This window comes from Melanostigma gelatinosum (genome assembly GCF_949748355.1).
Source record: "Melanostigma gelatinosum genome assembly, chromosome: 22".
In the NCBI taxonomy this organism is placed as follows: domain Eukaryota; kingdom Metazoa; phylum Chordata; class Actinopteri; order Perciformes; family Zoarcidae; genus Melanostigma; species Melanostigma gelatinosum.
This window is the reverse complement of record NC_136655.1, coordinates 236775-250000: the sequence shown is the minus strand read 5'-3', so window position 1 is coordinate 250000 and position 13226 is coordinate 236775. Positions and strand designations below refer to the sequence as shown.

The following is a 13226-nucleotide window of genomic DNA, read 5'->3' as shown; positions in this document are numbered from 1 at the left end:
GAAGGTTGCTCTCTCAGCCCGGGGAGAGAACAGCGACTCTTTGTCTCAGCCGGCGGTTCTGACCTCCTGAACTGATGAGAAGCAGCTCTGACCTCACTGCGGCTGTTTCAACACAGATCACAGGAGCACGGAATACACGCTACTTCTACACAACCCCAACGATCTCAGCCATCGTTAGTGTCTGCGATTATTAAGCATACACCTCGTTATAAAGATGAACGGTACGTTAAGCACGTGAACAAGGTAAAATAAACACAAATGAACTCTCTCTAACTCTGCCCAGACTCTGTGTTGCCTTACGGTACGATGTGATGGAGGAGAGTCTTCTGGGCTTCCGTGGGCTCGGGCAGCGGCTGCGGGAGGTGTTCTCTCGGTGGGAGAGGATCGCTGTCGTCTGGATACGGGAGTTTCGTGTCCTTATGGCCGGAGCAGACGAGGCGTTTGGTGGAGAGTGGAAGCTCTCTGTCTCTCTGTCTGAAGGCGTCTTGCTTCTTCACTTCTGCAGGATTAAACGGGTTCGCTTCGTGGATGCGAACAAAGATAAAACAGACAGTTTGGTGAATTCGGCCAGCGAATATAACTGTTAACCTAGGATTTTGGTTAAAAGGAGGAACAACGTTGCTGCATGCCTCCTTCTACCCCGGAGGGATCGGTGGAAAAAGCATTGAGGTGGGGGCTGCAGGTAGTTTTGTAGAACAGTGGCTGAACTACAGGGGTCCTGGGGTGTCTTGGCTCTCGGCCAATGAGATTGCATCGGTGCTTTCAGGTGACTTCAGGAACGCATAGGTTTTTGGGGGGGAGGAAACTCACACCCTAATGTGAAATTCCTTCAGAGGAGGTTTTCTCTCATCAAACCACAATCAGGATGAAACCTTTGCTTGCAAAAGGGAAGCCTGACTCTCTTTGTCCACAGCACATGTAGAAGCCATATGGTCAGACCCCAACACCAGTTTCAATAACAGCAACTTCTGACTGAAATCCCTTCTCCTTGTCTTACAGGCTGCGATCACAGCCGAGCTCCTGAGCTTCAGGCGTCCGTCCTCCGCAGAAGAAGATCCGCTTCATCATCAGTATCAAAAAAACAAAAACAAAAGAATCCAGTTTTGGTTTGAATTGGTGTTTCAGCACCTGGATGGAGATTTGCCTTAAGGAGCCTTCACTGAACCACAAACCCCGAACCCCCCCGAACCTGGACTGACTCAGCGTCAACGTGGGCCGGGAGGGGTCGGAGGTCATCTGGCTCTGTCCTGTGATTGGATGTCCACACTGTGTCCGTCCTCGTGGAGGCGGCGTTACCGAGTCAGCAGTTCTTCTTTTCTTTCTTGTTTGAATCTCAGGAGCAGCTGAAGAAGAAAGCCAGCGAGCACACCGGCCTCTTCCTCCACTTCCAAACCCCTCATCGTTCCTTTCACCTCCTCACTGCTCTCCTGGTTCAGTAGATCGAATTCTTCTTCTCTAACATGCTAACAAACTGCCAGGAGACGATCCTCACTCAACCAACCCACAAGACGTTGTAAAGAAAGAAGAGCACAAAGTTGACTTGATGTTTAATTCAACACTAAAAACATTGAGTAACAAAATCCATCCGTCAGTTCAATGGAAAGTCAATCATCAAAGTATTTTGGATCAGATTTCATGAATTGCTGCTCGACTCACGTTTTAAAGAGAGTTGAAGTGAACAAACTTCTCTGAGGACGATCGTCGCTGTCAGAGCTTCTTCAGAGTCGCTGGTTCAGAGCTGAGATGAACTCTGAACTCTGACATGAACCTGAAGCTTCTCTGAGGTTCAACAATTCAACAAACAAAGGATCAAAAGGATCAGAAGGATCAGAAGGATCAGAAGGATCAGAAGGATCAAAAGGATCAAAAGGATCAAAAGGATCAAAAGGATCAAAAGGATCAAAAGGATCAAAAGGATCAAAAGGATCAAAAGGATCAAAAGGATCAGAAGGATCAGAAGGATCAGAAGGATCAGAAGGATCAGAAGTGGCTGAAGACGAACAAACTGACAAAACCTCCAACAAACGACATCGACTTTCTTTCTGCTGACTAGACAGAAACCTTTCTGAGCTTTCCTTCCATCAAATTACCGAAACATAGAAAAGGTGCAACTTTGATTCATGACAATAAAACGAATAAATACGAGACGGAACAAATATTTAACCATCAAGAATAGTTTGACTTCATGTCTCTGCCGTCAAAAGTTTAAAGAGCATCAAAATATTTATTTTAATCTTCAAACATTTCAGTTTATAAACCGCAAATTTAAACAACGCTCACAGAATAAAGCACCAAAAATACCGAACAATTATATCGTGTCAATTTGTTTTGATTACAAATTACAAATGTAATTTATGACGCAGACATTTATAACAACAAATGTTCCCTTTATAATGGAAAGCGATGATTATTTGTCGATGAATTGTTAAAATACACGAATTCAGCAAAGTGCACAAATATCTTTTGTTTTAATCTCAAAATTGGAAATCACCAAATTTTGTTTCAAAATAGAACAATTCAGTTTTATAATCCGACAGTTTGATTTAATCGGTAGACATGCTGTAATGTTAAAAACTGATCTGGTTCTAAATTGTTACTTTTTTAACATTCTGTGTTTTTATTTGATTTCATTTGAAAATTGGACCAAAAAGCTGCAGCAATGTTTCTGAATTTAAAAGACGTTTTAACAATAAATAAATAATAAATGAGTGAACGTTAACAGTAAAAAAACATTCTGATTTTAAAATGAATCACTTTTGGATTTTGTCTTAAAAACATGAATATTGTTCATGAAATAGTTTATTTTAGTCATCAGATCAACTTTTACAATTGTTTTGTAATATTTCATCTTTCGTGACTTTACAGAATGTTTACTGCGTTCAGGAAGTTCAGCGTGTCGCCAAAATAAGCGCAGAGTTCAACGACTTAAAAACATCACATAACTATTTACTGCCAACAATCAGTCGAATTGTTATAACAGCAAATAAAGTTTGTAGTTAGTTCCATAAATCAACGTTTTTCTAGTTTCTGTGAATCTTTGTTTTCGTTTCAATAAAGATTATTAGTTTAGTTTGGAATACTTTCAATCTTTAGTTTAAATTAACAAAACTTCTCAAATTCACAATTTAATATTTAATATCAAACTGCTTCATATTTTGCCTGAAAAATGGAATAAAAAATGAGTAACTTTAAATGAGTAACAAAACTAAAATCAGATTTCAAAGATTAATGAAACAGTTGATATTGTTTTGATACATTTTAACAAAATGTTTTAAAGAAAAAAGACATTTTATGAACTCAAAATAATAATGAATTTCAAAAGAAAACAAAATGCCCCACAAATTGTTTATGATCGCAAATCTTTGTACAATCCATAAAGTTTTGATCATTTCATATTGATTGAGCACCTTGAACACTAAATGGAGTGAAAGGTCTGCTGGTGTCCGATCAGTGAAATGAAGGAAGAACTCATGAATGTGTGAAAGGATTCAAACTATTAATATCAAACGTACTGTAAATATTCATATTAACACTGCTTATTGTTTCTACTTTGTCTTTACTCGGTGATCTGTGGAACCGTTAGTTTTTTTAAACTTGTATCTGTGAATCATCAGCTGAGCCACAAGTTCAGGAAACGTCGACTCGGAGACGAAAGCGCACTTTGTTATGTATGAAGCTGCAGACGAGTCTCTGAGCTCCAGAGTCGCTTCCTGTTCAACCTGTTCAACCTGTTCGTCTTTGGTGCCATTTCATTATTGTACATTTGTGTCACTTCAAATTTGAGGGACGATTTCAAACTGAGATCTTCGTCGCAGAGTTTTAATGTGTGTTCAAAAATAAAATGTTGCAAAGTTACATTTGTCCTGGTTCACTTATTCCATGGGTCAGGGTATTAATATATAAATATATATACATGTATAAGAAGTACATGTATCTCTGAGATGTAGTACAGTTTAAAGTACAATATGTACCTCTGAGATGCAGTACAGTAACAAGTACAATAGTTAGTACATGAACCAGTACATAAACTGTCCATGACGTCAGGGTGTTGTTCACTCCGGACCTGTAGGTGGCGGTAAGCAGCTATGCAGTCCTCCAACAGACGAAGAAGAAGAATCTGACCCGCGAAGAAGAAATTTGCGCGGGTAGTTTGACTGTTATGCTAACGGCTACATTAGCTTTGGAACGTCTCGGTGAGTTCTTCTTCGCTGTGTCTTTTCTCCTAAAGCTGCTTTATAACTTTAAGGTAAACATTAATAAATAGTAGTAGTAGCAGCAGCAGCAGCAGTAGTAGCAGCAGCAGCAGCAGTAGTATTCGGCTACTATAACGGTTAGATTGACGTAATATTTAAAGACAGTTTCAGTGTTTCTGTTGGTATGAAGACGACCTTCGGCCGCATTACGTAAGAAAAAGTGTCGTTTGTGTTCTTAGTTTCAGTTTTAGGTTAAAATCTATCCGACAGACGACTAGTTAAGATATCTAACTCATCAATCGGGTGTTCTGTTCGATTCGGCTCATGATTTATTACGTGACGATGTTCGTGTTTACAACAATCCGTCATTGTTGTAACGTTAAAGTCCGTCCGTGCATATTACGTCATGTTAACTGAAGCTGACGTTAGTGGGTTAAAAACGTCATATTTATGAATGGAGTCTGGTGTAACGTCTCTAATATTTATCATATTTACATTATATATTATAATCCTCATCTGTTCTAGTCCAGCTGCTGGAAATAACTTTAACTCTCCACATCTGATCAAGGGTTTAAGTATTTATGAGGTGTTTCAATGTTATGATATTCTATATACTAGTTACATTTCAGAGGGAAATAGTGTATGTGTAATATGGTGTTTAAGAATATACAATCATAATGCTGTATACATACAATACTGTCATTATAATAGTAGTAGTATTAGTAGTCCAGTACAACATCTTTTGTTTGTAATATATTAATATTTTTGATCATATTTAATATCTTGTAAAACATCTTGTCTGTAATATTTCACGTAGTCATATCTCATACTTTATATACCTTCTGAAGTGGAGATGTCAAATGAGCTCAGTGGCTTTCTGCTCTGAGATATTATTTATCTCTGTTTGTTTGTTTTTATTTATTTATTTCTTCATTTTTATGTATTTCTTTCTTTCTTAGTTTATTTTGATCATAATGTTTCACTGAGCTGCTTTATCTGTCAAATAACTATGTTTAAAGGGGCTATATAAATAAAGTTGTTATTATAAGTTTATTCAGGTGTACCTAATAAAGTGGCCACCGACTGTTTTATAGTAACATGACTTGACATACTTGTGTTTCTGATACTTTGAGTACATCTTTGCTGCGAATACTGCAGTACCTTTACTGAACTGTTGTGATGTTATTATGTTATTATTTTACTCTTCACAGTGAGACGTCATGGCGTTCACAGAGAGCAGATTCCCTCACCTGCTGCAGCCAATCAGAGAGCTCACCAAGAACTGGGAGATCGACGTGGCGTCGGAGCTAAACGACTATTTAGAAGAGGTAGAACACGTCGGATAAGAAGCTCTGATTAGAAAGAAGACTGTCTCTGAGTCTCTGCTTCTCTGAGTCTCTGTCTCTGTCTCTGAGTCTCTGCGGCTCTGAGTCTCTGTTTCTGAGTCTCTGCGTCTCTGTCTCTGCGTCTCTGTCTCTGATTCCCTGAGTCTCTGCGGCTCTGAGTCTCTGTTTCTGAGTCTCTGCGTCTCTGTCTCTGATTCCCTGCGTCTCTGAGTCTCTGTGTCTTTGTTTCTGTAGCTGGACGACATGTGCATCACGTTCGACGGAGGGAAAACCAGACTGAACTTTGCCGAAGCGGCGCTGCTGATCCAGGGTTCAGCCTACATCTACAGCAAGAAGGTTCACCTTCAAATAAAACCAAACTGTAAAACTTTATGAACAACCAGCTCTTATTAAACGTCACTGTCGTCTGTTTCAGGTGGACCTCCTGCACGGTCTGGTCTACCAAACTCTGGAGTACATCAACGACAGCAATAAGAAGTGAGACGGTCCTCCAGCTGTGAGTCAGTGTTGGACAGACGCGTTCAGGTGATTCAGCTTTTCTGATGTTTGTTTTCTCGACAGACGGAACAAACAGATGTCAGCGTCTCAGGAGGACGACGCTGACGGAGCAGCGAGCGAACGCGACGATGACGCTGTGGTGAGAAACAGTTCTATTCATTGTGTTTCTGTTATTTATTATTCTCAGAGCTGGAGGGGGAAACAAAGCATATTGATATATTTATCAAGATGTTCAAATGTCTTTAAATATGTCTATGTGAAGTGTAAATGTTTACAAATAGTAGCCACATGATCAACATGACCAACAGGCTAATAACCTGCTCCCTCTACTGAACTGTTGCAGAAAGGCATTGTGGGTAATGTAGGACATCATTGAGCCTACCACTCTGTCTGTCTCCTTCAGTTCACTCCGCTCAACATCGAGGTCTCTGGGAACTCTATGAATACAGACTCCAACACGGTGAGTTCATACACACAGCAGAGAGGCAACCAGCAGGATAGTGCATCTACAGCAGGGGTGGGCAAAACATTGAGTTTTAAAATGTGACGGCCGGGCCAGTAGCAGATGAATGGAGTGTTTGTGTGAACGAATATAAATTACAAGTAAAAGCCATGAGCTTAACAGCAACTTTCATTTCTGACTACAAACTGATTAATACAGACTAACTCTCTGAACACAGACAGATTATTACAGACAGATTATTACAGACTAACTCTCTGACTACAAACATATTATTACAGACTAACTCTGAACACAGACAGATTATTACAGACCAACTCTCTGAACACAGACAGATTATTACAGACTAACTCTGACTATAGACAGATTATTGCAGACTAACTCTCTGACTACAGACAGATTATTCCAGACTAACTCTCTGACTACAGACAGATTATTCCAGACTAACTCTCTGAACACAGACAGACTATTACAGACTAACTCTCTGAACACAGACAGATTATTGCAGACTAACTCTCTGACTACAGACAGATTATTACAGACTAACTCTCTGAACACAGACAGATTATTGCAGACTAACTCTCTGACTACAGACAGATTATTACAGACTAACTCTCTGAACACAGACAGACTATTACAGACTAACTCTCTGAACACAGACAGATTATTACAGACTAACTCTCTGAACACAGACAGACTATTACAGACTAACTCTCTGAACACAGACAGACTATTACAGACTAACTCTCTGAACACAGACAGACTATTACAGACTAACTCTCTGAACACAGACAGATTATTACAGACTAACTCTCTGACTACAGACAGACTATTACAGACTAACTCTCTGAACACAGACAGATTATTACAGACTAACTCTCTGAACACAGACAGATTATTGCAGACTAACTCTCTGACTACAGACAGATTATTACAGACTAACTCTCTGAACACAGACAGACTATTACAGACTAACTCTCACTACAGACATATTATTACAGACTAACTCTCTGAACACAGACATATTATTACAGACTAACTCTCTGAACACAGACAGATTATTACAGACTAACTATCTGACAACAGACAGATTATTACAGACTAACTCTCTGACTACAGACAGATTATTACAGACTAACTATCTGACAACAGACAGATTATTACAGACTAACTATCTGACAACAGACAGATTATTACAGACTAACTCTCTGACTACAGACAGATTATTACAGACTAACTATCTGACAACAGACAGATTATTACAGACTAACTATCTGACAACAGACAGATTATTACAGACTAACTCTCTGACTACAGACAGATTATTACAGACTAACTCTCTGAACACAGACAGACTATTACAGACTAACTCTCACTACAGACATATTATTACAGACTAACTCTCTGAACACAGACATATTATTACAGACTAACTCTCTGAACACAGACATATTATTACAGACTAACTCTCTGAACACAGACAGACTATTACAGACTAACTCTCACTACAGACAGATTATTCCAGACTAACTCTGAACACAGACAGATTACAGACTAACTCTCTGACTACAGACAGATTATTACAGACTAACTCTCTGACCACAGACAGATTATTCCAGACTAACTCTGAACACAGACAGATTATTACAGACTAACTCTCTGACTACAGACATGATTACAGACTAACTCTCTGAACACAGACAGACTATTACAGACTAACTCTCACTACAGACAGATTATTACAGACTAACTCTCTGACTACAGACAGATTATTACAAACTAACTCTCTGACTACAGACAGATTATTACAGACATATTATTACAGACTAACTCTCTGAACACAGACATATTATTACAGACTAACTCGCTGAACACAGACAGATTATTACAGACTAACTCTCTGACTACAGACAGATTATTACAGACTAACTCTGAACACAGACAGATTATTACAGACTAACTCTGAACACAGACAGATTACAGACTAACTCTCTGACTACAGACATATTATTACAGACTAACTCTCTGAACACAGACAGATTATTACAGACTGACTCTCTGAACACAGACAGATTACAGACTAACTCTCTGACTACAGACATATTATTACAGACTAACTCTCTGACCACAGACATATTATTACAGACTAACTCTCTGAACACAGACAGATTATTACAGACTAACTCTCTGGTGTCTGTAGTTCATCATGAAGTATAACTCTGTTTCACCGTCAGACTGTGAGTCTTGCTCCTCTTCCTCCTGAGTCTCTGATTCCTCCTGAAACCTCAGAGAAGCACAAGCTTCCGCTCATCAGGTCAGTGAGTAAAACAACACAATGAAGTATTTTATATATTACCACTACAGTGTTCAGATATTGTTCATAAATCTGTGTGTCTCAGTGTGACCGGAGATGTCCTGTGCAGTCAGAAGGACTTCAGGATCAACCTCTTCATCCCAGGAGACCAGGATCTGATCCTCCTCACTCTGGGATCAGCTGCATCCAGGTTTCTGATGGATGTGGATCAAATCCAGAGAGGTACAGATCCTCGTCCTCTTGAGGCTCTGGTTGAAGGTAACGGAGGTGAAGCTGAGGAGGACTTCCTTCCTTTCGAGGATATCAACATGGAGCTGGACCAGGACCCAGGGGAGCATTTGGACCGGCACCAGGTCTGGTTTTTGTGTTCAGTCCAATTTGGAGACTTTGAGACTCTTTGAGTCGTTGTCAAAGTCTTTAAAATGTGTCTCAGGCTCCGAGTGAAGGACGGATGATCGGAGAGAGACGAGAGGTCGAAGAGAAACCAGCGAGGACGGAGGAGACGCCTCCGCCTGTAAGTGTGATCATCTTCATCTTCATTCGACCAGTTTAAACAAGTTCATAATGGAAATATTCTAATGTTGCAATTTATTAAGTTCTATTTTTCTCTTCACTCTCATGATATTAGATTTATATTTCTCATTACTTCCATTTTTTTCTTTAGTTTTGTGTCTTTTTTCACAAAATTATTTCTTAAAGAAATGACAAATTCATTTTTTCGTTGATTTACTCATTCAATTATGTAAAAGTAGAACTTTATTCTTTAAATATTGTGACGTAATTCTCATAAAAATCCAACAGTTCTGTCTAAATATCTCCACGTTATCCTGTAAACAGACGTTTCCTCTCGAACCCTCTTGAGTTTAACATGAAGAAGGATGTGAACCTTTCAGGTCAACGTGTGGACGTTGAACGAGCCGTACGTCGTCCTCGGAGAAGACAAACCCTTTAAATCTGGGAAACGCTACAAAGTCCCTGACGGTCTGGACGACGGAGGGAAGAGGAAACGAAGACCAGCTGCTTCTCTTCAGGACTTCAGGAGCTGGTTCAGAGGAACATGTGAGAACCACAGTCTGTTTACATGAGGAGGTGGAGGAGGAGGAGGAGGAGGGAGGAAGAGGAAGGGGAAGGAGGAGGAGGAGGATGAGGAGGAGGAGAGAGGAGGGGGGGGAGGAGGAGGAGGAAGAGGAGGAGGGAGGAGGAGGAGGATGAGGATGAGGATTTATTTTGTCTTTCAGTTGATCCTCCGGAGCACAAGTTCAAAAATGGACCAGCGTTTCCAGGTAAACAATTTTTCACTATTTCATGAATAAAACGAAATCTATCATAAGAAATAAAACCATAACATGTGACGTCATGACGGCCATCTTTGACACAGTTATAGAAAATCATGTTTCATGTTTTTCAGACCTGAACTACATTTATTTAAAAACCATGAAAAACAAACTGAAGACTCGGAAGATAATCTACAGGAGAGCAGTAAGAGTGTGTGTGTGTGTGTGTGTGTGTGTGTGTGAGAGATACAGATAGTTTTGAAAATTTGTATATTGTCGTTTTAAAGTCTCGAGTTCTGCATTTTGACCGTCGCCATCTTGGTTTTTACAACCAGTGAACAGGAAGTGACCTTATATGGACTGAGGAGGAGTGACGTAGAGACGGCGTTTACGTCTCTGGTAGAGACCTGTCAATCACCGTGTAGCCCCGCCCAGAGTCATTTTCTCACAGACTTCGATACCAGCAGTGGAGTTGCCCCCTGGTGGACACTAGAGAGAATGCAGCTTTATTAAGTGATGTCACTAAGAGGGTGTGGTCAGTGATGCTGTGTGTGTGATGTCACTCAGGGGGTGGCGGTCTCTGATGAAGAACTCAGGAGGACCTTCCTCCAGCCGGAGGAGGCGGGGCCACAGCAGCAGGGGGCGGAGCCTATGCACGGATTCAGACCCCCCGACATGCTGGGTAAGACCTCCACACACACACACACACACACACTTTGTAGACATCTCTTCAACTCCTCTCAGCTCAGGAGTCTTTGAATCTTTTAAAGGTGGAGACGACGACAACTCAGACAACGACCAGGAAGCGTTTCCAGATGATCTTCCAGCTGAGTTTGCTGTCGGACCAGACTACATATCAACAGGTAGAGAACACACCTGTCGGACCAGACTACATATCAACAGGTAGAGAACACACCTGTCGGACCAGACTACATATCAACAGGTAGAGAACACACCTGTCGGACCAGACTACATATCAACAGGTAGAGAACACACCTGTAGGACCAGACTACATATCTACAGGTAGAGAACACACCTGTAGGACCAGACTACATATCAACAGGTAGAGATCACACCTGTAGGACCAGACTACATATCAACAGGTAGAGATCACACCTGTAGGACCAGACTACATATCTACAGGTAGAGAACACACCTGTAGGACCAGACTACATATCTACAGGTAGAGAACACACCTGTCGGACCAGACTACATATCTACAGGTAGAGAACACACCTGTAGGACCAGACTACATATCTACAGGTAGAGAACACACCTGTCGGACCAGACTACATATCTACAGGTAGAGAACACACCTGTCGGACCAGACTACATATCTACAGGTAGAGAACACACCTGTCGGACCAGACTACATATCAACAGGTAGAGAACACACCTGTAGGACCAGACTACATATCTACAGGTAGAGATCACACCTGTAGGACCAGACTACATATCAACAGGTAGAGATCACACCTGTCGGACCAGACTACATATCTACAGGTAGAGAACACACCTGTAGGACCAGACTACATATCTACAGGTAGAGAACACACCTGTAGGACCAGACTACATATCTACAGGTAGAGAACACACCTGTCGGACCAGACTACATATCAACAGGTAGAGATCACACCTGTAGGACCAGACTACATATCTACAGGTAGAGAACACACCTGTAGGACCAGACTACATATCTACAGGTAGAGATCACACCTGTAGGACCAGACTACATATCTACAGGTAGAGAACACACCTGTAGGACCAGACTACATATCTACAGGTAGAGAACACACCTGTAGGACCAGACTACATATCTACAGGTAGAGAACACACCTGTAGGACCAGACTACATATCTACAGGTAGAGAACACACCTGTAGGACCAGACTACATATCTACAGGTAGAGATCACACCTGTAGGACCAGACTACATATCTACAGGTAGAGATCACACCTGTATGACCAGACTACATATCAACAGGTAGAGATCACACCTGTAGGACCAGACTACATATCTACAGGTAGAGATCACACCTGTAGGACCAGACTACATATCTACAGGTAGAGATCACACCTGTAGGACCAGACTACATATCTACAGGTAGAGATCACACCTGTAGGACCAGACTACATATCTACAGGTAGAGATCACACCTGTAGGACCAGACTACATATCTACAGGTAGAGATCACACCTGTAGGACCAGACTACATATCTACAGGTAGAGATCACACCTGTAGGACCAGACTACATATCAACAGGTAGAGATCACCTGTGATATACGTTTTGTTTATTTTTAGGCGCTCATAGAGATGAACTGCGTTATGAAGATCTGGTGAAGCTGCGTGTGGTGAGAGATGAAATGATGACTCATCATTAAAACATGATACCTGAGCTGTACTGATCACCTGTGTCTGTGTGCGTTCAGGAGCAGCTGGTGGTGGACTGTCGAGGTTACGCTCAGGAGACGGCTCTGTCTCGTAGAGTCAAAGACTGGGAGGACCAGATCAGACCGCAACTGGTGCTGCAGGTAATGCACCAGTCTGTGGGAGTTGTTGTGATCAGCTGGTTGTTGTTGTTGACGTTGTTGTTGTGTTCAGGAGCAGCGCTCCGTTTTCGACATCCACGACTACGGAGACCGGATCGTGTCGTCGTTGACCGGCGTCGGTCAGAGAAGATCTTTCTCCTCCATCGTCTCTGGAGTCAACAACTATGAAGCCTGTAAATACCTGATGGCTTCTCTTCAGCTGGTAAACACACACATGACATCACAGAACACCTTCTGATGTCCACCTGCTAACCTGTTCAAGTTAAAGATGTGGAGGGTCATGTGACCGTCATGTGACTAACTGAAGGCGTGTCCTCTGGTGTCTCAGGCCAACGACCTGACGGTGGAGGTGGACAGTGTTGGAGGTCTGGAGGACAGCGTGGACTCGATGGGTCTGACTCTGATCAGCACTCACAGAGCTCCAGACCGGTTCAAGACTCTCACGGGTTCCACATGAACACACACACACGTGTGTGTATATATACACACACGTGATCATAACTGTGTCATGATCTGTCCGTCTGAGGAGCGAAATGAACATTTGTAATAAACTCTCCTGTTACTAAACAAGCTGATAGTACGGAGGACAAA

General features: G+C 41.4%; 2 protein-coding genes across 5 annotated transcripts in view; both read left to right on the top strand.

Moving 5' to 3' along the window:
• ptpro (protein tyrosine phosphatase receptor type O) overlaps positions 1-3844 on the top strand; it is a 48796-nt gene extending 44952 nt beyond the window's left edge. For all 3 annotated transcript variants that reach the window (XM_079294080.1, XM_079294078.1, XM_079294079.1), the window contains one exon: positions 1000-3844. The gene's annotated coding sequence lies outside the window, so the exon portion shown is untranslated. The remainder of the gene's footprint in view (positions 1-999) is intronic.
• A 318-nt stretch (positions 3845-4162) lies between these two features.
• Positions 4163-13110, top strand: ncaph2 (non-SMC condensin II complex, subunit H2). Of its 2 annotated transcripts, none has more exons than XM_079294252.1 (18): positions 4163-4193; positions 5405-5521; positions 5774-5875; positions 5955-6016; positions 6101-6176; positions 6441-6497; positions 8732-8811; positions 8897-9164; positions 9245-9325; positions 9705-9870; positions 10050-10094; positions 10220-10290; positions 10653-10767; positions 10856-10948; positions 12388-12437; positions 12516-12617; positions 12694-12837; positions 12964-13110. In XM_079294252.1, exons 2-18 carry the CDS (start codon positions 5414-5416, stop codon positions 13090-13092), a joined length of 1749 nt encoding a protein of 582 aa, XP_079150378.1. In that variant the 5' UTR covers positions 4163-4193; positions 5405-5413; the 3' UTR covers positions 13093-13110. The 2 variants fall into 2 exon arrangements, with proteins under 2 accessions (XP_079150378.1, XP_079150377.1); XM_079294251.1 differs by having other exon boundaries at positions 12688-12837.
• The last annotated feature ends 116 nt before the right edge of the window (positions 13111-13226 follow it).